Genomic DNA, 24,302 nt, shown 5'->3' on the forward strand with positions numbered 1-24,302 from the left:
ATTGATTGGTTGACCGCCTGTCACTGAAAAACAGCGGCCGTTTTAACACTTGCAGTTGAAGGTGTGATCCCATAAATGATTTGTCAAGGTTTCTCTCTGGGTGAGTTTCCTAAAGTGACCCGGAGCGGGGAGGGTGGCAGTCATTTCCTTTCTCCCCAAAAGGCAAGAAGCAGCATGGCGTAGTGGACAGAGCCCGGGCCTGGGAATCAGAAGGTCATGGGTTCTAATCCCGGCTCCACCACCTGTCTGCTGAGTGATCTTAGGCAAGCCACTTCACTTCTCAGTGCCTCAGTTACCTTATCTGTAAAATGAGGATTGCGATGGTGAGCCCCACATGGGACAGGGACTGTATCCACCCCAGTGCTTAGTACAGTGCCTGGAACAAGGCGCTTAAACACCACAATTATTATTATTATTAAGTGGGATCCACCCAGGGAAGGGCATTACACCACCTCAAGGTCAAGGAGCATCGTGGGAGCAGGAAAAGGACATGGGGGTGGTACAGGTCCCCTTTCCCAAAGGAATCCGTCTGACAAAGCGGGGAGAGGACAAAATGGAAGAGAGGGGACGATACTTAATGGGCAAGGGAGGAAATGCTGGCCAACTGGCGAACGATAAATGACCCACAAAATCAATACCAGGACAACAAAGCAAAGCACAGCAAAAATGAGAAGAAAAAAATGGATGCTGAGCTCTGAAATGAAAAAACGAGGCAGAAAAAGATGAACTACAACACGGTTGTACAATATGTAATTCTGCTCGCTCAAAGTAAGATCCCACAGATAGCTAAGCTACCTAGAGTCAGGCTGACAAGGCATGACGATAATGTAGTCATGGCAACAACCACAGACCAACTTCATTGTGGATAAATGATCCTGGGAAGGGAAAAAAACTGAGTTCCACACTTGGTGGAAAGCATACATAGAGCTTCCTCATATTGTCCTAAGAAAAGCCTTTCGGTCATGATCAGTCAATCAATCAATCGTATTTATTGAGCGCTTACTGTGTGCAGAGCACTGTACTAAGTGCTTGGGAAGTACAAGTTGGCAACATATAGAGACAGTCCCTACCCAACAGTGGGCTCACAGTCTAAACTGTAAACATTATTAAAGAAGGAAGCGATTTCCAAAAAAAATAAGAAATGGGGTACTGAAAAACCATCACACTAATACCAAATATGAAACCTCTATTCCAGTCACTTTCCTTAATTTTTTTAAAAAAGAAAATAAAGCAGAGTCAATAGTAACTTTAAAAAAAACCCAAAACACTCCACACACCTCAAGCACGATGGACGCTCTAAACTGTCATTTGCCGGAGGATATAAATCAGGCATTTAATAGCTTGGAGGTGCATAGTTTACCTGTCCGTTCATGACCCCCAGCTAAATGGAACAGCAATGAGTGCAGGGCCCTCACGACAGACATTCCACATTTTAGAAATAAATTTCTAACTCTCACCTCTTCGTGTCTCATCAGTTCGATCGTTTCCATGATGCTTATGAAGTGGTAGCAACGCTCTGAATGATCGACTAGATGAGTGGGAAAGGGCCGATTCTGCCAGACTCTCCACTCAAAGAGAGACAGTTCACGGGTGCCGGCTCTTGGGTTCTGTTGCTAGGATAAAAGACAAACGCTGTCATTTCATCAGGAAACTGAAAAGGCCGACTCGAGGGTCAGGTACCCGACAAAGCATTCCAAACAATTTAAATCCTTACAGTTATCTTCATACATCAATCTATCAATCACATTTGTTGACCACTTACTGCCTGATTACCTTGTATCTACCCCAGGGCTTAGAACAGTGCCTAGCACCTAGTAAGCGCTTAGCAAATGCCATTAAAAAAGAAAAAAAAAAGAGCGGTCAATCAATACTGTTGACTTACTGGCCCTAAAAAGGCATTTGGAGGATCAAGCACATCTTCTCTCACATCCCCAAGCATTCCCACCAAATGCTTATAAATCATAAATCTACTTAAATCCTTCCTGAGGTTTCCGACGTCCCTAACTTCCCTGTAGTAACTGATGATGAATCTATCATCCCCTAATGCATCTAGACCTTTCTTGAACCTAATGATGTTTCTACCTGCACGAGACCTTGGGACAATCAATCAGTCATATTCACTGAGTGCTTACCACATGCAGAGCACTGTACTGAGCGCTTGGAAGAGTTCGACAGGGTACAGACACATGAGGAGCTTAGACTGAAGTCTTAGTTTTCTACCTTGAGTTCCCGCTGTGTTGGTATTTAAACTAGCACCTTCTAGCTTCAGTGGTGCCTGAACTGTGAAATCTGGTAAACAGAAATCCCAGCTTCCCCTTTATCCACACTCACTGGGCTTTTATAGTCATCATTCTTGTGAAAGGAGCAGAGGTAGTTATTTCCTCAGCAATTTCTGACCCCCGGCATCAGATTATTGATCATATTTATCAAAACCCATCATGAAACGATTGTTTCCTGATGCTGGTTTACCAGTCTTTATTTGCTCTTCTCCTGGCATACAACACCTAATAATAATAATAATTGTAGTATCTGTTAAGTGCTTACTATGTGCCAGGCACCGTACAAAGCACTGAGATAGGAACAAGATAATCGGTTGGACACAGCCCCTGTCCCACATAGGGCTCATGAGGTAACTGAGGCACAGAGAAATTAAGCGACTTGCCCAAGGACACACAGCGGACAAGCGGAGGAGCCGGGATTAGAAGCAGGTCCTGCCTCTCTACAACGTCTAACCCTATACTTCTTGAATTCCACCAGGGTAACAAGATGTTTAAAATGTCAGATGTCCTTGCAGAGTAGCAGAACCACTGAAAAGAAACCTGCGCAGAAAAGCCAAACTCACTGGTATTTCTTTCTCATCTTGCAAAGATGCAAACCGGCCCTGGGGGAAGATGATTTCTTGTATTTGATCACTTTCTTTTAATCTATAACGCTGGTTCCATATTTCAAATTCTTCTTCTGAAAGGCACCAGCCTTCCTTTAAATTTCTCTGCTTGCCTCCTGGAGGAGGCAAAAATAGAAAAAGAAAGATTACACAGCAAATCAGGGGGAGCAAAGCAAGTAGTGTAATAATAATAATAATGACGATGGTATTTGTTAAGCACTTACTATGTGCCAAGCACGGTTCTAAACACTGGGGGAGATACAAGGTAATGAGGTTGTCCCACATGGGGCTCACAGTCTTAATCCCCATTTTACAGATGAGGTAACTGAGGCCTAGAGAAGTGAAGTGACTTGCCCAAGGTCACACAGCAGACAAGTGCCAGAGCCAGGATTAGAACGCAAGACCTTCTGAGTCCCAGGCCCAGACTCCAGCCACTAGGCCGTGCTCCTTCCTACGTCTCTGTGGCCGAATTTTTTTTGGTTTTTTTTTTTAATGGTATCTGTTAAGAGATTCCTATGAGTCAAGCACTGTTCTAAGCACTGGGAAAGATACAAATCAATCAAGTAGGACATGGGGATCACAGACTAAGTAGAAGTTAGGACAGGTATTTGAATCCCCATTTTACAGTTGAGAAAACCTGAGGCCCCGAGAAATTAAGTGACTTGCCTAAAGTCATTCAGCGGGCAAGTGGCTGAACAGGAATTAGAACCCAGATCTTCCGACGCCCAGATCCGGGCTCTTTTCACTAGGCTACACTGCTTCCCTATCTCACTCTAGTGAAGATTTGTTTGTAGATGGGATTACTGGTAATGGAGATATAAACCACTACTCCCACTTCTCATTCTGTCCTGGAAGCCCTGGTAGTAATCAATCATATTTATTGAGTGCTCACTGTGTTCAGGGCACTGTACTAAGCGCTTGGGATAGTATAAAATAACGGAGTTGGCAAACATGTTCCCTACACGCAACAAAGTTAGAGTCTACAGGGGGAGACAGACAATTACAGAAATAATGTAATTACAGATATATACATAAGTGCTGTGGGACTGATGGTGGGGGTGAATACAGGGATCAAACGTGGCTTAGTGGCAAGAGCAGGGGCTTGAGGGTCAGAGGTCGTGGGTTCTAATCCCGGCTGCGCCACTTATCACTGGGTGACCTTTGGCAAGTCACTTTCCTTCTCTGTGCCTCAGTTACCTCATCTGTAAAGTGGGGATCAAGACTGTGAGCCCCAAGTGGGACAACCTGATAACCTTGTATCTTCTTGCATCTCCCCCTGTGCTTAGGACAGTGCTCGGCACATAGTAAGCGCTTAACGTATACCATCATTGTTATTATTACTATTAAATCCAAGTGCAAAGGTGTATTTAACTTTCCTCCTCCCCGGGGCTCCCTCGCCACTGGCTGATTCCAGCAGATGACAAGTGAGCCCGGCATTCCAGGAACGTATGACAGGATCTGGAAAACGAGCCTCCTCTCAGCCTCGGTGTGTGCCTTTTACAACTGCTCCTTCTGGAGGTCCCACCTGCAGTCCCATCAGAGCAGTAAAAACAGAAACAACAAAACACATTCTTTAGGAAAAAAAAAAAATCACTAATTACCACAGGAAGACAGTGATGACTTTCGCGGCAGAGTTCTGGAAGGCTTTGCTGACTCTGGTGTTTCAGGAGTGATGAACATTTTGTGCAGTTTAGGGTTGATTCCATCGGGAACCATACGCGGGCTTCCTTGGTAAAAATGAAGGGCCTTGCTATTTCCTGCGATCGCTTTATAAATACTTTTTCTGTTTGCCTGACTTTGATTATACATCTGAAAAAGAGATGAATATGCTCATTTCAGAATTTTCTATAATAAAAATCTACTGCGGCATTTACTTTATGACTTTGCCCAAATAGAAGCAATTCTTTGTCATTAACCAAGTTGCTCTTATGGTTTGAGACCACTGATTGGTCATTTAAGTTTCTAACATGATGTAATCTGGGGTTAATTGAGTTTTCTTCAACCTGAAATTTCAATTTAGGTCCTCTAGTTACTCCTGGAAACTAAGGATAGAATACCCTAAGGAAACATACAATCGTAATAAATGGTCAAAGCAACCAGCCTTTTAAAGAAATAAAAAAACCTGCCAAATGGTCTTACGATCTAAACGTAAGAAGAGGTTATTGAATATTACTGGATCTTAGTAGGGAAAGATCCTTGAAATACTTATTAATTCAAGGGGTACAAATTAACCATTAATTCTTTTCATGCCCCCTCTTCTATTTTAAATGTGAAGCACACACCAAAATTTTTGTTTCATTATATGTTTAAACCTCTTTGAATTGCAAATGCAGTAATTTCAAAGTATATATATATATATATATGGAAATGGTTTAGTCTGATTATCGCTGAAGTATCTTTGATTTGCAAAAGATACAGTTAGAAATCAAGTCATGATATTAAGTGAATCGGGCTGCCTGACTCTCTGGGGGTTGGAAGGTCAGTGAGCTTAGTTTTATCTGATAGGGAAATGACAATTTAATTTCACAGTGGGGTAGAAAAACAGCATATTCTTTTCTCAGCAAAATGACTCTCTCCCTCCCTCCCTCCCTTCCCCTCTCTTTTTTTGCCCCCCTTCAGAAAAAAAATCAGGGTGAGGCACAAGAGGTTTGTCCACTTGAACTACACGCCTCAGATACAGCACTTACCCGTTCTTCTCTTCCTTCTGACAGAATTACCACAATCCTGCCTTGACGTTTGCGGCCGGTTCTTCCCATTCGTTGCACGAGGCGAATTGGACTCTTTTGGGCATCAAAACAGACTATAAGATCAACTTCTCCAATATCCAAACCTTCTTCACCGACACACGTCGAGACCAGTGTGTTATATCCCCCATCGCGAAACTGTCTCACTACCTAAAGTGAGGATTATTCCAAAAGACAAAAGACATCAAGTTTTCTAGAGAGCTCATTTCTTGATGGGCCCAATCCTGATGGGGTATGCTTATTTATGTCATACAGCTTCCAAAATTACAACAGGTTTCTGCCGATGCGTTTCTCCCAAGACACTGAGGCAAAAGCTGGGTAGGTGGGAGCTGGAGAATGAGCTGGTTTCGGGGGGAGTGGGGTGGGAGGAAAACAGGAAACAGGGGGTCAGGGAATGAAAGAAATGATGCTCTCGAAAGGACAATAATGAACTAGAACAGGGCTAAGCGGTTAGCAGACTGCTCTGCAGACAGTAAGCATTCGATAAATACAATTGGTGTATATATATGTACGTATTTATAATTATAATTCTACTTATTTTTGGTTAATGATGTGTACATATCTATATCTCTATTTATAATGATGCTACTGATGCCTGCTTACTTGTTTTGATGTCTGTCTCCCCCCTTCTAGACTGTGAGCCTGTTGTGGGCAGGGATTGTCTCTGTTGCTGAACTGTATTTCCCAAATGCTTAATACAGTGCTCTGCCCACAGTAAGCGCTCAATAAACATGACAATGAATGAATGAATGAATGATTGGTTGATCTGGGCATGAACATATTAACCACTCTAACCAAGAACTCGGATAATGGAATAAAGAAAATGACTGAAAATAGAGCAGACAAACCAAGTTGGGTGAAGTGGCTAGCAATCAAATCAAATCATCTTTATTCATTCATTCAATCGTATTTATTGAGTGCTTACTGTGTGCAGAGCACTGTACTGAGCGCTTGGGAAGTACAAGTTGGCAACAAATAGAGATGGTCCCTACCCAACAAAACAGACAGACAACAAAACAAAACATATTAACAAAATAAAATAGAATAGTAAATATGTAAATAGTAAATAGAGAAGCAGCGTGGCTCCATGGAAAGAGCCCGGGCTTTGGAGTCAGAGGTCATGGGTTCAAATCCCAGCTCCGCCAATTGTCAGCTGTGTGACTTTGGGCAAGTCACTTAACTTCTCTGTGCCTCAGTTACCTCATCTGTAAAATGGGGATTACGACTGTGAGCCCCCCGTGGGACAACCTGATCACCTTGTACCTCCCCAGTGCTTAGAACAGTGCTCTGCACATAGTAAGCACTTAATAAATGTCATTATTATTATTATTATTATTACAAGTAAAATACATAGAGTAATAAATCTGTACAAACATATATACAGGTGCTGTGGGGAGGGGAAGGAGGATCTTTACTGAGCACCTACTAAATACCCAGCACTATATACTGAGAGCTTGGAAAGCACATGACAGAATGATCTCTGCCCTCAAGGAACTGTCAGTCTTAGTGGGGGAGAAAGACCTAACAAGAAGATAGAGGAAAAATGGCCATTTTAGATAAAGAAGTGCTTAAATCATAGGGTAAGCCAGCCAATAGAAGGGGTATGCTTCAGAGAGCTAATAGCCAAGACAGCCTTGGGTCTTTCAGCCGTTTGAAAACTCCCACCTTTTGTCAGGGGCCTGGGATAAAGGCAGGGTTGGGAACCCAGCTCAGCAGATCACTGGGGAGAGACATCACTCCCTCTGCCCTTTGGAGTAGCCACCTATGCCGGCTCCCCAAAATCACAGCTGTTGGTTCACTAGACAAACTCTAGGAGAGTCGGTTCACCTACTGACCCAGGGGTTGTTGAGCCACTTCTAATTCTCTGGGTCTTAAAACCCCATCATTTGGAAAGAAGGTATAAGTCACATTTCCATGTAAAAAAATTGCCCAGAGCTTCCCCAAAATGGAAAAAAAAAATACATTTAATCAAGGTCCACGCAACATACTTTGAGCAAAGAAAATGTTCTGAAGTCTCTACCTTTTTTAAAAAAAAAAAAATGACTTTTCCAAGAGAGCTTTGAATGAGAAGTACTGTAATTTTACCTTTAAAAATATGTGTAACTTTTAAGGACAATCTTTGACAGGAACCCCATTTAGTAACTGAATAATGATGCAACAAGAATAGGAAATAAGGGGGCAATGCCGGTACATCTCTATTATAGGAAAGACTGGCGATTACCTCAAGTTGCTCCTTCTGGGTGAAACCCTTCACGTTCTTCCCTGAACCTTGCCCGACAAACGTCATGGCTCTGATAATAGGGTGGTGCTGATGAAGCATGTCTGCGATTTCTTGGACGCTGTCTCGAAACGAGGAGAAGATCATAACCCTGGTACCGTCACAATTGCTTTCGGATACCCTTTGATCTGTTCAATACAAAACATTTTTAAAGCCTACGGCACGCTGAATGTCATTAAGGGATTAAAGTAATGCTTTGTTCCATAGTTTTCCTTTCGAGAACAAAGATGCTAATTAAGAAAAAAGAATTAGGTAAATTAGTAAATAGAGCCTCAGAGAAATAATGTTTCTAAGAGAGTAACATTTCAGAAGAAAGATGTAGATTTTAAGGGCATGAGATGAAAACTTGGAAAAGCATAAATTAGGGATTTTTTGTTGGATAAAAAAGCAACAGCAGGAAAAGTAAATTTAAATAATGGAAGAGAGAGTAACAGAAAAGCACTCTCATTTTCAAGCCCACATGACAGTGGCTCAATATTTGAAATAGATTAAAGTGTAAATTTCCTTCTGCCCAGACAATACTGTTGTCAAGAAGATTTGAGCTAGGTTGTCAGCGCACACCAACATGAAATCTCTCTTGCCCTGATGAGGTTCAATAACCCACCTTTCCACGTCCTGAAGTGTTCCACTACAACTTCTTCTAATTTTTTTAATTTGGGGTGGCTATAGAAAACCTTTCGATCTTCATGTCCTGCAACAAAGCAAACAACAAAGATCAAAAGCATCTCTACATTTCTGAACACTCTGGGTATTTTCTACTTTCTCCCCCTCGGCCAATCTCCTCTTCAAATGGAGCTTTCAAGTCTTCAATCGAACTAGCCCTAGGCAGTGCACATAAAACTAAGTTGCTTGAAAAAAACGATTGCAAAGAAAGGGGTATTTTGATTGCAGTGGAAATAACCCTTGTAGAAGAAACAGGTGTTGAAAAAATTCCACAAAACGCTATTTCCCCAACACCGGTCCTCCAAATCCAACAGTCACAGCCGGCTTTCCCACTGGTTGGCAGCAGTGACTGACAGGTAGACTCTGCTCTTGCTCTCAGTCATTTCCTCCCTCAGTCTTCCAGCAACGCCATCCACAATCTGCTGTGGCAGCAGCTACTTTCTGCTCGGCCCTTTGGGGTCCTCCGGTTCCAACCAATAGCCCAGCGCTTAGTACACTGCCTGGCACGTAGTAAGTGCTTAACAAATACCATAAAAAAAATCCCCAGGGTTTTGCAAGAGCGGCAGCTGTGGCCAAGTCATCTTTTCTCCTTCCCTTTCATCCCTCCAACCACCCATCCATCTGGACTTCCATTTTTTCCTTATTTCCTCAGGGTGGGCCACCCAACCCTCCACTGGGAAACAAGCCAATGATGGCAGAAGCCACAGCTGTCCCCCCCACATCCTCACTCCCTCTCCGGGCTTTCTGGGGAATCTCAGATTACGTTCCCAATAGCTCCTATCCGCACTGCATCTCTTCCTCTTCCCGCCATCCCGAACCCCCTCTTCCTTAAAAATATAAGGGTCCAGAACCGTTCTCTTCCAGGTACGGGCAGAGAGTAGTTCTTTCAATAATGTTGGTCTTGGAAACTGGAACTGGAGGATCTCTGAAGAAACGAAAGGGGTGGGTTGGGTGCTGATAAAGGTCGCCTCCCTTTATCCTTTTCTTGCCCGACTATGCCATTCCCTGCTGTCTGCAGCTGACAGTCACTGAGAATCTACTGTGCTTCTCACCCTTCAACAGGGAAAACACAGAACCTCCTTCCAGTGTGCATCTACAGATGAAAGTCCTGGTTGTCAAAATTCCCAAGCCAACTTGAAGCTTACGTTTCAGTCAGCCTTTTGTGGTTCAGTTCTGAAAACTGCTGAACACACTACACAAAAGCTTCAAGTATTTAACAAGCGCGTTGCTAAGTAACTACATCCATAAATACGCAAATGGGCGCTACTGGAACACGACCGAGGCGAAAGAAAGCCCATGACGGACACAGATCCAATTTCAATGATGTCCACAGACCTATCCGTGTGGCGCTAATGCCGGTACTACTTCCTGAATGTGTCCCACTGTCTGGGAACATGCTCTCCAGGTGTCTGTACAGCTTCATGAAGTTCTCATTCCGCCCAAGTTCATTTCTTGCACGAGCCAAGCCTTTAAAATCAAGGAGAGATTTCCCATTTAAGGCCTGAATTGGGTTTTTTTAGTCTAATTATTTGTTAAATTTTGACAACCAAAGTTTTGGAAAGCTTTAAATACGGAAATGATCAATAATGACAATTGCTTTCAATCAATCAATCCTTCAATCTGTATCGATAAAGTGCTTACCGGGGGCAGAGCACTGTACTAAGAGCTTGGGAGAATACAGTATAACAGAGTTGGCAAGCACGTTTCTTGCCCACAACAAGCTTACAGTCTGGGGGCTGGGGGGCGGGGGGGAACATTAATAGCAATACATTCCAATTTTTTAATTTTGCCAAAGTCCTTTTTTCCAGAAAAACTTAATTATGAAACCATGTGATCAGTCGTTTCAAAATTATGAAATTTTAAGATTTTCATCATCAAAATATTTTGTCTAAAATTATTCAAGGAAGAACATTTTTTTAAACTAAGCCAAAGCATTCCAAGAATTGTCTTTTAAAACCCAATAACAACAGTTTGCTTCTTTACCTTTAGTTCCATCCATAATTCCACGCAGGAACATGTAGAATGACCTCAGTCCCATTTGCTGCAGTAGCTCAAAACCATGATATAAGCTAATACAGAGAGCAAGCTGCCCTTCGACGATGCCTTGCTGAATCCCCTGAAAAAAGTTCACAGCAGTCATTTCAAAGATGAGATAGGATTAACGATGCACGATGAGGTTGTCACGGCAACAGTCAGCCAAACGTTTGCTTGTACCAGAAAGAATCGCTTCACAGAGGATCTGCCTCCCCAGAACTTAGGAATTAGGCTACGGAGACAGTCGTAGCTATTTTTGGTAGTCAAAAAATAGCTTCATTAAGGAACTGAAATTTTAAGTGGGTCACAAGTGGGAAAAAATCTCCACCCTTTTTTCAACAAAACCACAAGCGGTACTCTACTTCTTCAGAAGTGAATTCTTGGCATTTAAATTTTTAAGGTAAGATTACCTCTAGACTGTGAGTTCGTTGTGGGCAGGGACTGACTCACTTTACTGTTGTATGGTACTTTTCCAAGTGCTTAGTACAGTGCTCTGCACATAGTAAGCGCTCAATAAATGTGACTGAATAATCACCAGCTCCTCAATTTTTCTGTCTTTAGTTAAGGCAATCCTTCTGGATTGAATTCCTACGCTTTGAAGCATTTTGTCTATTCCGACCTTCTGGAAAAAAAAACAAACTCTCGGATCCTTCTCCAGGACAGATTCGAGGGCGTGTCATGCTCGACCGGACCGGAGGAGCCACGGATCTGTTTCCAACGGCGCTGGAGATACGTCGACTTCTCCCCTCCAGGACTGTAAGCTCCTTGAGGGCAGGGGTCAGGGTTTCTAACTCTTCTGTAGCCTCCCAGGTGTTGGTAGAGTGCTCAACGCGCAGTGGACGCACGATATATATTTGCGACTGGCTCCGCCAGGCAGCTGAGGCTGCCGTCAGCTGTCCGCCGCCGGCAGACAGCTGGGATCGGATCAGAAGGATGGCAAGAGATGGAAAAGGAGCGCAACGGGCCTCTCTCCTTCCTGCTGACTTTCCCAGTCCCCCCCACCACCACCCCTTCACCTCTCTCTTTACAACTTTTCTCAGGGCCTGTACCCTCTTTTAGCCCCCCGCCCTGCCTCTGCCTTTCATAAAGCAGAGACCAATCAATCAGTTGCATTTGTTGAGCGCTTACGGTGCGCAGAGCACTGTACTAAGTGCTTGGGAACATATGACATAACGGTTGGCGAACACGTTCCCTACGCGCAACGAACTTACAGTCTAGAGGGCGAGACGGACATTAACAGAAATAAATTAACCACAGGCTCGCGCATATCTAGCAGGAAGGTCACTTGAGGAAACCATCCCCTTCTCCAAGTCAGAGGGAAAATGTGGAGTGGTTGGCCAGCAAACCACTTGAGAACAGGCTGTTAAAATGAGTGAATGAACTCCATCTACAGTACAGCCCTACAGCACCCACAAAGACCTCTACACCTCTACCAAGATACATCTGTTAAAAAAAAAAATCCCCAGACCAATATATTTGGACTGCCAAAAAGGGCCTTGGGGTGAAAAATGAGAGCGTGGTTCAGTGGAAAGAGCCGGGCTTGGGAGTCAGAGGTCATGGGTTCGAGTCCCAGCTCCGCCACATGTCTGCTGTGTGACCTTGGGCAAGTCACTTAACTTCTCTGAGCCTCAGTTCCCTCATCTGTAAAATGGGGATTAAGACTGTGAGCCCCATGTGGGATAACCTGATCACCTTGTATCCCCCCAGCGCTTAGAGCAGTGCTTTGCACATAGGAAGCGCTTAACAAATGCCATCATTATTATTATTATTATTATTAAATGATTACAAAGCTTAAAATGATCATTTCATTTATTCAGGATTGCAGAAATTCCTTCTATTCTAGTAGTCTGAGCAGTACAATTTACTGAGCACCTTCTTAGAGCAAGCGGTGCACTGAGCCAAGTATTTGGGAAGTACAAAACGAACGAGTGACATGCTTCCCGTCCACAAGGAGAAAGAATATATGCCCTAAAAATGGAGTGGCATAAAGATCTTTACCAATAGTCAAGATAATTGAACGTACAGCTGAATAAATGAAGAGACCAAAGAGCGGAGGGTGGGAATCGGTGAATTCCCAAGGGCTGGAAATGACCTGGGTGGGGGGCTGGGTTCACCGGGGAAGGAACGAAAGAGGGGGAAAACAAGCTTCAACACCAAAAATAAAATTAAACCAAATACTTACGACCATTTGTGGGGAGGGGTTTTTCCTAAATTGATCTCTGGCTAGAATGATCTGATACTTGGTGAGATTGGGGATGTCTCGCCGCATCAAGATGTTCATTCGAATCAGGGGACTGGCAAACGCTTCTAATACCTGCAGGTGAGAAAGAGGGAAGTCACACTCACGTCACGGAACTCAGCGCGGAGTAAGCGCTTAACAAATACCATCATCATTATTATTATCGTCTTTCCAGGCTTCAGAAGCAACCTACCTAACACCCCACCCATGGACTCTGAAGTTTTCGTACCTTCGGGAGCCCGTTGTTGGGTAGGGACCGTCTCTATATGTTGCCGATTTGTCCTTCCCAAGCGCTTAGTCCAGTGCTCTGCACAGAGGAAGCGCTCAATAAATACGGCTGAATGAATGAATGAACACGGCCCAGCTGGGCCCGGCCCCCTGGCTCCAGGCCCCACCTCCCAGAGCCCAGCTCTGCCCCCTCTTATTCCCCTGCCAGCCCCGTACCACTTCTCTACAGAGCCTCCTTATCGGTTCCTAGTCACCTCTCTAGAGATGAGGGTCCACAGACTTTGAAAGAACGTGAGGCTATTTCTTATTGACTGACTTGAGTAGAGAAATCAGAGTGCCCAGAAGCAAGGGAGATGGGAGAATATAATACATCGACATTTCTCTCTATAGAAAGATTTCAAAATTTCAGCGGGTTTCGAGTGACCGTCGTCATTTTGGGATAAGCCACTCTTGGTCGACTCCTGACTGGCCGGCGTCATTCCCAAAACTTAATCCCATAATTGCCTCAACTCCACACCTCCCCATATTATCGAATCGGGTCCCATCGGTCACCGACATAACCCACGCGTATTCGGAGAGCTCCCAAGGTTGCCTCGCGCCGGACAAAAATCAAAACAAAAATCGGCTGGGGAGTACAGAGACGACACAGATTCCATCCTAGAAGAGCTGCGGAACAATTTTCAAATTACCCATCCAGCTCGGGGAACCGAATCCTCCCAAGGAAACATCTTACCTGGATATAAGCATCCTGGATTGCTGCTAGGTCTTCACCAAGCGGCACCACGAGTTTTTCGACCCGTCGCTCGTGGGAGTAAGGGATGATATCCGGGGAGTCTTCAGAACGGAGCTCTATCTGTCCGATCAGGAGGTTGGAAACAACCTGCTGGACGGCCTGAAGAAAGAAATCGAGTGAGAAAGCGCAGGTTTGGTGATTCACCTCACTACCGGACATCAAGCTGCCACAGTAAGAGCAACAGACGTCCCTCTCTCCTCTCCCTCCCTTTCTCTCTCGGGCCTCTGACGGAACAGGCCGGAGGTGGGTTTCCCTGGCGATGTAGGGAAGATATTGAGCCTGTGCACCCATTGTTGGGCAGGGACCATCTCTATATGTTGCCGACTTGCACTTCCCAAGCGCTTAGTACAGTGCTCTGCACACAGCGAGCACCCGATAAACATGCTTGAATACCTGGGGAAGAAAATCCTCACCTCGGCTACTGCTCAACTTCGACTGGCCTGGGTTTTGGCTCTGTTCTGGCCCCAAACTGGGTTGAGCTGCCAAATTTGAGGCCTTATATCTCAACTGATATTTCAAAAGTGAGAGTCTGGGAGAGTGGGTTGAGCAGAGGTTGAGTTACTGTTTTTAAGACGACTCGCTGATGTGGGTAGGAAAAACATTTCTACAGCTGATTTTGGAGAGAAAAATCAATCCCATTTTCTCGTAGCAAGCTAGCTTACAGTTCGCGCCCATTTTGTTTTATTTCTGGAGTGTAAATGAATGGTCCTTATTCATTAGCTCTGGACTGTAAGATCCTTGTGAGCAGGGATCATGCCTATGAACTCTAACTGGGTACTCTCCCAAGTGCTTAGCACAGCGCTCTGCCCCCAGTAAGTGCCCAATAAATACCACCGATCGATCGACTGGCTGATAAAAACGGTCTTCCGTCGTGTCGTCCACTGCCGCCTCATTACGTCTGAAGCACAATCGACCGATGGTATTTATTACGGGCGGGGAGCATGTCGGCTAATTCTGCGGTATCGCCCCTTCCCGAGCACTCAGTACAGTGCCTTGCACATAGTAAGCCCTCAATAAATACCACTGACTGATTGAGTGCCCACCCTCGTACTAAATAACCAGGAGAGGACAACAGAGGTTTAAAAAAAAACCCCAAAAACACCCACAGTGCTAGAGTATTTGACTTACCTTTGTATCACTGCCCGGGGTTGCACTGAGAGCCAGAATTCGAAAGTGATTTGTATACTTTGTTAACTCCCTTACAACCTAAAAATGAAAAGTAAAGAGTCAGAAAATGAGCCCCGTTTGCTGTATTTAAAAAGGAGAAGAAAAGTCTAACGTTTTTTGGTTAAAGGGTACGGACCCAAGCGGGTAGACGATGGAGAAGGGAGACTCGATTAGGGAAGGCCTCTCGGAAGAGATGCGATTTCAGGAGGGATTTCGACCCGCGCGCGTGACTTCCGTTCCCAATAATTATTCCCGGCAGGGCCTTGATTCTAGAGGTCAAGATCATCCTCACCTGACAATAGGCGTAATTTCCAAGAGCCTTATGGGCTTCGTCGATGACTAGGCATTTAATTTTAACAGCGGGGCAGGCTCCTCGAGAAAGGTCATTCACCATGACTTGAGGGGTGAGGAACAGGACTCGCTTACTGGTCCAGATGTCCTTCCTGATGTGGGCCTGAGTGGAGCCTGCAAATAAATGCAAAAAAAAAAAAAAAAAAAAAAAGATTTATGGGGCAGATTCCGCGTCCTGGGCCAGGGTAGAGATGAAACGATCGGATCCGACACTGCCCCTGTCCCACTTGGGGGCTGAGTTGGGGTGAGAAGACAGGAAAGTGGGCAAGATTTCAAAATGAAACCAAGAAGAGCGACCGGGTTCTAGGGTGGTCACTCGGCCAGTTGGCCGCTGGTCGGTCCCTCGTTTGGCACCGGGTGGGTGGGGTTGGCAACAAGTGCCCGCCATCGCGTCGCTAACTACCCTCCGCTTGGGAACTGAGGTTCGGGATCGGGATCTCCTTGGCTCAATCGGTAACTCAGTAGTATTTACTAAGCCCTTGGTAGAGAACAAGAGTACAATCAATCAATTGTATTTATTGAGCGCTTACTGTGTGCTTGGGAAGTACAAGTTGGCAACATATAGAGACAGTCCCTACCCAACAGTGGGCTCACAGTCTAAAAGGGGGAGACAGAGAACAAAACCAAACATACTAACAAAATAAAATAAATAGAATAGATATGTACTAGTAAAATAGAGTAATAAATATGTACAAACGTATATACATATATACAGGTGTTGTGGGGAAGGGAAGGAGGTAAGATGGGGGGATGGAGAGGGGGACGAGGGGGAGAGGAAGGAAGGGGCTGAGTGTGGGAAGGCCTCCTGGAGGAGGTGAGCTCTCAGCAGGGCCTTGAAGGGAGGAAGAGAGCTAGCTTGGCGGATGGGCAGAGGGATTGGGGGCATTCCAGGCCTGGGGGATGACGGGGGCCGGGGGTCGATGGCGGGACAGGCGAGAACGAGGCCTAACGGTGAGGAGATTTAACGGCAGTGGAGCGGAGGGTGCAGGCTGGGCTGGAGAAGGAGAGAAGGGAGGTGAGGTAGGAGGGGGCGAGGGGATGGGGAGCCTTGAAGCCCAGGGTGAGGAGTTTCTGCCTGATGCGCAGATTGATTGGTAGCCACTGAGAGATTTTTGAGGAGGGGAGTAACATGCCCAGAGCGTTTCTGGACAAAGACAATCCGGGCAGCAGCATGAAGTATGGATTGAAGTGGGGAGAGACACGAGGATGGGAGAGCAGAGAGAAGGCTGATGCAGTAGTCCAGACGGGATAGGATGACAGCTTGAACGAGCAGGGTAGCAGTATGGATGGAGAGGAAAGGGCGGATCTTGGCAATGTTGCAAGAGCCACGCTCCCCTTCCTTTTTGTAGTAATTGTATTTCTAAAGCCCTTACTGGGTGCAGGGCATTTTACTGAGCGCTGGGAGAGAATTTGCAGGTGGGAATGAAACGCGGTCCCTCGTCCCTCACGGGGCTGGCAGGGCTAATGTCTTTCAACGGAAATTTCCTCCCTCCTGCGTGGACCTCCCTCCCCCGTCCTACAGAACGGACCGCCACTCTCCCCCTTTGTCTGGGCCCCGTGCAAAAATCACACCTCCTCCGAGAAGCCTTCCCCGCCTAGCCTCTCGTCGCCCCGCCGTATTCTCTCTCCCTTTTGTTCTGCCCATTTCCCCGGGGTCCATATCCGCGCTTGGGTAATCCTCTCAACCCCACGCTCTCCGGCTTCGCCCGGGAGATTTTTGGTTTTTATGGCATTTGTCTACTAAACGCTGGGGTAGATATAGGCTGACGGGGTTGGACACAGTCCCTGTCCCACGTGGAACTCGCAGTTTTCATCCCCGTTTTACAGTTGGGACTGTAAACTCGTTGCGGGCAGAGAACGCGCCTGCTCGCTCTGTTGTATTTTCCCAACAACTTGGCGCAGTGCTCTGCACGTAGGAAGGGTTCAATAAATACCGCCGATTGATTGAGGGGGTGGACTGTGGCTCAGAGAAGTGAAGTGACTTGCCCAAGGTCACCCAGCAGACAGGTGGCAGAGCGGGAATTCGAACCCAGGCCCGTGCTCCATCCACTGGGCCATGCTGCTTCTCCTCACAAAAAGAAATTGCCGGTAAATTTGGGCGCCCATCCTCCCCGCTAGACTATAAAGTCCTAGAGGCCGCATCTACACCCACTACTGTATCGGATGCTGCCCTCTGCTCGGCACACAGTGAGCGCTCATTCATTCATTCAGTTGTACTTATTGAGCGCTCACTGTGTGCCGAGCACCATATCAAGTGCTCGGGAGAGTACAATATAGGAATTCACAGAGACATTCCCTGCCCACAATGAGCTTACAGTCTAAAGGTCTCTAGCGGACGTTCCTCACCTTGTCCTTTAACTCCATGGCACTAAACTCTCCCAAGCCATCACTACAGTGCCCTGCCCGCAGTGAGCGCTCTATAAATACTATCAATCAATCAATCGTATTTATTGAGCGCTTACTGTGTGCAGAGCACTGTACTAAGCGCTTGGGAAGTACAAGTTGGCAACATATAAAGACAGTCCCTACCCAACAGTGGGCTCACAGTCTAAAAACTACTACTCACCCAAGTGCTTAGTACGGCGCCCTGCCCATAATAACCATTCAATAAATAGTACTGCTAGTCTCCTGAGCGCTTAGTACGGTGCCCCATCCACAGTGTGCACTCCTCCTCTCGCAATCACTTAGTACAGTGCCCTGCCCACCGTAAGTGCTCAATAAATCCTTCTACTAGTCTCCTAAGCGCTTAATACAGTGCCCTGCCCACCGTGAGTGCTCAATACTACTACTCTCCCAACCACTTAGTACAGCACCCTGCCCACCGTGAATGCTCAATACCACTACTCTCCCAAGCGCTTAGTGGAGCACCCTGCCCACTGTGAGCGCTCAAATACTACTAGTCTCCCAAGCGCTTAGTACAGTGCCCTGTCCAGTGAGCACTCAATACTCCTCCTCCTCTCCCAAGCGCTTAGTACAGCACCCTACCCCTACTGGGTGCTCCATAAATAGTACTCCTCTCCCAAGCACTTAATACAGTGTCCCGCCCACAGCAAGTACTCAATACTCCTCCTCCTCTCCCAAGCGCTTAGTAAGGTACTCTGCCCCCAGTGAGTGCTCCATAAATAGTACTCCTCTCCCAAGCACTTAGTACGGCTCCCTACTCCCAGTGAGCACTCGATAAACAGTACTCGTCTCCCAAACGGCTTAGTACAGCGTGGCTCAGTGGAGGAAGGAGCCCGAGCTTGGGAGCCAGAGGTCATGGGTTCTAATCCCGGCTCCGCCGCTTGTCGGCTATGTGACTTTGGGCGAGTCACTTCACTGGGCCTCGGTTCCCTCATCTGTCAAATGGGGATGAAGACTGTGAGCCCCACGTGGGACAACCTGATCACCTTGTATTCCCCCACAGTGTTCGGCAAATAGTAAGCGTTTAACGAACCCCCTCATTATTATTCATTCATTCATTCAATCGTATTTATTGAGCGCTTACTGTGTGCAGAGCACTGTACTAAGCACTTCGGAAGCACAAGTTGGCAACATACAGAGACGGTCCCTACCCAACAGCGGGTTCACAGTCTAGAATTATTATTATTAGTATTATTCTCTGGCCTCAGTTCCCTCATCTGTCAAATGGGGATGAAGACTGTGAGCCCCACGTGGAACAACCCAATGACCTTGTAACCCCGCCGGTGCTTAGGACAGCGCTCAGCACATAGTAAGCGCTTAACGAATGCCATCATCATTACTAATACTATTACTATTCTCTGGGCCTCAGTTCCCCCCTCTGTCAAGTGGGGATGAAGACTGAGCCCCACAGGGGGGCAACCTGATGACCTCATATCCCCCCCGGCGCTTAGAACAGTGTTCAGCACACAGTAAACACTTAACGAATGCCATCATCATTACTACTACTACTATTATTATTACTATTCTCTGGGCCTCTGTTCCCGCCTCTGCCAAATGGGGATGAACCTGATGACCTTATATCCCCCCCCCCCCCGGCGCTTAAAACAGTGCTCGGCGCATAGTAAGCGCTTAACGAACGTCATCCTGTGAGCCCGCTGTTGGGTAGGGACCATCTCTATATGTTGCCAACTTGTAAAGAAGCAGCGTGGCTCAGTGGAAAGAGCCCGGGCTTTGGAGTCAGAGTTCATGGGTTCAAATCCCGGCTCTGCCAATTGTCAGCTGTGGGACTTTGGAGAAGTCACTTCACTTCTCTGGGCCTTGGTTCCCTCATCTGTCAAATGGGGATGAAGACTGTGAGCCCCCCCCCGTGGGCCAACCTCATCACCTTGTAACCTCCCCAGTGCTTAGAACAGTGCTCGGCACATAGTAAGCGCTTGATAAATGCCATCATTATTATTATTATTATTGTATTTCCCAAGCGCTTAGCCCAGTGCTCTGCACACAGTAAGTGCTCAATAAATGCGATTGAATGAATGAATGAATACTACTATTATTATTATTCTCAGGGGCTCAGTTCCCTCCTCTGCCAAATGGGGATGAAGACTGTGCGCCCCACAGCGTGGGGGGGGGGGGGGCGACCCCATGACCTAATATACCCCCCGGCGCTTAGAATAGTGCTCGGCACACAGTAAGCGATTAATAAATGCCATCATTATTATTATCATTGTACTTCCCAAGCGCTTAGTCCAGTGCTCTGCACACAGTAAGCGCTTAATAAATCCGATCGAATGAATGAATACCGTTATTATGACTATGCTCTGGGGCTCAGTTCCCTCCTCTGCCAAATGAGGATGAAGACCGTGAGCCCCACGGGGCGGGGACAACCCCATGACCTCGCACCCCCCCCCCCCGGCGCGTAGAACAGTGCTCGGCACATAGGCAGCGCTTAATAAATGCCATCATTATTATTATTACTGTACTTCCCAAGCGCTTAGTCCAGTGCTCTGCACACAGTGCGCGCTCAATAAATACAATCGAATGAATACTATTATTACTACTATTCTCTGGGGCTCAGTTCCCTCCTCTGCCAAATGGGGATAAAGACTGTGAGCCCCAAGGGGGGTGGGGTGGGGGGGCAACCCCATGACCTAATATCCCACCCCCGGCGCTTAGAACAGTGTTCGGCACATAGTAAGCGCCTAACGAACGCCATCATCATTACTATTATTATTACCATTCTCTAGGCCTCAGTTTCCTCCTCTGCCAAATGGGGATGAAGACTGTGAGCCCCACGGGGGGCCAACCCCATGACCTAATATTCCCCCTCCTCCCCCGGCGCTTAGAACAGTGCTTTGCACATAGTAAGCAATTAATAAATGCCATCATCATTATTATTATTGTACTTCTCAAGCGCTTAGTCCAGTGCTCTGCACACAGTAAGCGCTCAATAAATCCGATCGAATGAATACTATTATTACTACTATGCTCTGGGGCTCAGTTCCCTCCTCTGCCAAATGGGGATGAAGACTGTGAGCCCCACGGGGGGACAACCCAGTGACCTCGCATTTACCCCCCCCCCCCCCCCGCCGGCGCTTAGAACAGTGCTCGGCACATAGTAAGCACTTAATTAATCAATCAATCGTCTTTATTGGGCGCTTACTGTGTGCAGAGCACTGTACTAGGCGCTTGGGAAGTCCAAGTTGGCAACATAGAGAGCCGGTCCCTACCCAACAGTGGGCTCACAGCCTAGAAGGGTGGAGACAGAGAACAAAACATATGAACAAAATAAAATAAATAGAATAGATATGCACAAGTAAAATAGAGTAATAAATCCGTAGAAACATACATACATATATATAGGTGCTGTGGGGAAGGGAAGGAGGGAAGGCCGGGGGGATGGAGACGGGGAGGAGAGGGAGAGGAAGGAGGGGGCTCAGTCTCGGAAGGCCTCCTGGAGGAAGTGAGCCATCATTATTATTACTACTGTACTTCCCAAGGGCTTAGTCCAGTGCACAGTAAGCGCTCAATAAATCCGATCGAATGTATGAATACTATTATTATGACTATGCTCTGGGGCTCAGTTCCCTCCTCTGCCAAATGGGGATGAAGACTGTGGGCCCCACGGGGGGACAACCCAGTGACCTCGCATCCGCCCCCCCCCCCCCGGCGCTTAGTACAGTGCTCGGCACATAGTAAGCACTTTCAATCAATCAATCGTATTTACTGCGCGCTTACTGTGTGCAGAGCACTGTACTAGGCGCTTGGGAAGTCCAAGTTGGCAACGTATAGAGACGGTCCCTACCCAACAGCGGGCTCACAGTCTAGAAGGGCGAGACAGAGAACAAAACCAAACATATCAACAAAATAAAATAAATAGGATAGAGATGTACGAGTAAAATAGAGTAATAAATATGTACAAACATATATACATCTATACAGGTGCTGTGGGGAAGGGAAGGAGGTAAGGCCGGGGGATGGAGAGGGGGAGGAGAGGGAGAGGAAGGAGGGGGCTCAGTCTGGGAAGGCCTCCTGGAGGAGGTGTCATCATTATTATTATACTTCCCAAGCGCTTAGTCCAGTGCTCTGCACACAGTGAGCGCTCAATAAATCCGATCGAATGAATGAATACTATTATTATGACTATGCTCTGGGGCTCAGTTCCCTCCTCTGTCAAATGGGGATGCAGACTGTGGGCCCCACGGGGGGCAACCCCATGACCTAATATCCCCCCCCGCCCCCGGGCGCTTAGAACAGTGCTCGGCACATAGTAATTGATTAATAAATGCCATTATTATTATCATTGCACTTCCCAAGCGCTTAGTCCAGTGCTCTGTACCCAGTAAGCGCTCAATAAATCCGATCGAATGAATGAACACTATTATTATTACTATGTTCTGGGGCTCAGTTCCCTCCTCTGCCAAATGGGGATGAAGACTGTGAGCCCCGCGGGCGGGGGGGGGGGGGGGGGGCAACCCCATGACCTAATATCCCCCCCCCCGCCCCCGGGCGCTTAGAACAGTGCTCGGCACATAGTAATTGATTAATAAATGCCATTATTATTATTATTGCACTTCCCAAGCGCTTAGTCCAGTGCTCTGTACCCAGTAAGCGCTCAATAAATCCGATCGAATGAATGAATACCGTTATTATGACTATGCTCTGGGGCTCAGTTCCCTCCTCTGCCAAATGGGGATGAATCAATCAATCAATCAATCGTATTTATTGAGCGCTTACTATGTGCAGAGCACTGTACTAAGCGCTTGGGAAGTACAAATTGGCATCACATAGAGACAGTCCCTACCCGATAGTGGGCTCACAGTCTAAAAGGGGGAGACAGAGAACAGAACCAAACATACCAACAAAATAAAATAAGTAGGATAGAAATGTACAAGTAAAATAACTAAATAAATAAATAGAGTAATAAATATGTACAACCATATATACATATATACAGGTGCTGTGGGGAGGGGAAGGCGGTAAGGCGGGGGGATGGAGAGGGGGACGAGGGGGAGAGGATGAAGACTGTGAGCCCCACGGGCGGGGCCAACCCCATGACCTAATATCCCACCCCCGGCGCTTAGAACAGTACTCGAGTACTCGGCACATAGTAAGCGCCTAACGAACGCCATCATCATTACTATTATTATGACTATTCTCTGGGGCTCAGTTCCCTCCTCTGCCAAATGGGGATGCAGACTGTGAGCCCCACGGGGGGGCAACCCCATGACCCAATATCCCCCCACCCCCGGCGCTTAGAACAGTGCTCGGCACATAGGAAGCGCCTAATAAAACGCCACCGTTATCGTTACGCCGGGCGGTGCGGGGGGGGCGGGGTGACCGACCTGTGAGCCGTGCCATGTGGGCCCGGGGGATGGCCATGAGGCGGGCGCAGGCGTCCCGCTGCTGGGCGACGAGCGCCTTGGTGGGCGCCGTGAAGACCACCTTGCCGTCGGGGAACCAGCGGTAGAAGTTGTACATGAGCACGGCGGCGATGAAGGTCTTGCCGAGCCCGGTGGGCAGGCACACCAGCGTGTTGCGGTACAGGGCGGCGCCCGCCATCTGCACCTGGTAGCCCCGCAACGCGCAGTTGGTCGGGTAGATCCACACGGAGCCCGCCGACACGCAGAAACCGCCCGCCCCGGCCCCCGCCGCCCCGGCCTCCTCGTCCTCCTCGTCCTCCTCCTCCGGCGGCGTCGGCGGGCGGCCCAGCCGGGCGCCCCACGTCTGGAACAGCGTCCGCTGCCGCCCGCTCATCCCGCCGGCCCCACCACCCGCCCGCCCGCCTCCGGGGCCGGGGACCGACTCACCGCCCCGCGGCCCGGAGCGGCGGGCTCGGCCCGGGGGGCGGGGCTTCCCAGGACGATCCCAACGCCGATTGGCCGCCGCCCGGCCCGGAGGGGCGGGGCTCTCCCGCGATTGGCCGCCGCGCAGCCCGGGGGGCGGGCCCCAAGGAAAGGGGCGGGCTTCCCCATAGAAAATACAACCGCAGGGACGGGCGCTCTCCCGTGATTGGCCGCCGGGCCGGCGCTCTCCCGCGATTGGTCGCCGCGCAGCCCTGGGGGCCGGGGCTTCCCCCCTTCGAAGATGCAACCGCAGGGACGGGCGCTCTCCCGTGATTGGCCGCCGCGCAGCCCCGGGGGGCCGGCGCTCTCCCGCGATTGGGCGCCGCGCAGCCCCGAGGGGCCGGCGCTCTCCCGCGATTGGCCGCCGCCCAGCCCGGAGGGGCGGTGCTCTCCCGCGATTGGCCGCCGCGCGGGACGGGCGCTCTCCCGCGATTGGCCGCCCGCCGCGCCGTCCGGGCCCCAAGGAAAGGGGCGGGGCTTCCCCCCGAGAAAATAATACTCTCCCGCGATTGGCCGCCGCGCAGCCCTGGGGGCCGGTGCTTCCCCCCCTCGAAGATACAACCGCAGGGACAGGCGCTCTCCCGCGATTGGCCGCCGCGCAGCCCCGAGGGGCCGGCGCTCTCCCGCGATTGGCCGCCGCGCGGCCCCGAGGGGCCGGCGCTCTCCCGCGATTGG

The 24,302-nt window shown here is 48.1% G+C and overlaps 1 protein-coding gene across 1 annotated transcript in view; it reads right to left on the reverse strand.

The window, feature by feature from the left end:
- FANCM (FA complementation group M) overlaps positions 1 to 23,363 on the reverse strand; it is a 58,798-nt gene extending 35,435 nt beyond the window's left edge. Inside the window, exons 1-13 of the mRNA XM_038756000.1 lie at positions 23,127 to 23,363; positions 15,323 to 15,495; positions 14,992 to 15,069; positions 13,804 to 13,962; positions 12,786 to 12,917; positions 10,553 to 10,685; positions 9,905 to 10,036; positions 8,511 to 8,597; positions 7,850 to 8,034; positions 5,572 to 5,778; positions 4,486 to 4,693; positions 2,843 to 3,000; positions 1,458 to 1,613 (exon numbers count right to left, since the gene is read on the reverse strand). Of these exons, the coding sequence (XP_038611928.1) occupies positions 1,458 to 1,613; positions 2,843 to 3,000; positions 4,486 to 4,693; positions 5,572 to 5,778; positions 7,850 to 8,034; positions 8,511 to 8,597; positions 9,905 to 10,036; positions 10,553 to 10,685; positions 12,786 to 12,917; positions 13,804 to 13,962; positions 14,992 to 15,069; positions 15,323 to 15,495; positions 23,127 to 23,343 (2,025 nt within the window). The 5' untranslated portion in view covers positions 23,344 to 23,363. The remainder of the gene's footprint in view (positions 1 to 1,457; positions 1,614 to 2,842; positions 3,001 to 4,485; positions 4,694 to 5,571; positions 5,779 to 7,849; positions 8,035 to 8,510; positions 8,598 to 9,904; positions 10,037 to 10,552; positions 10,686 to 12,785; positions 12,918 to 13,803; positions 13,963 to 14,991; positions 15,070 to 15,322; positions 15,496 to 23,126) is intronic.
- Between the last annotated feature and the right edge of the window lie 939 nt (positions 23,364 to 24,302).

Source organism: Tachyglossus aculeatus, chromosome 14, assembly GCF_015852505.1.
Source record: "Tachyglossus aculeatus isolate mTacAcu1 chromosome 14, mTacAcu1.pri, whole genome shotgun sequence".
Lineage (NCBI taxonomy): Eukaryota > Metazoa > Chordata > Mammalia > Monotremata > Tachyglossidae > Tachyglossus > Tachyglossus aculeatus.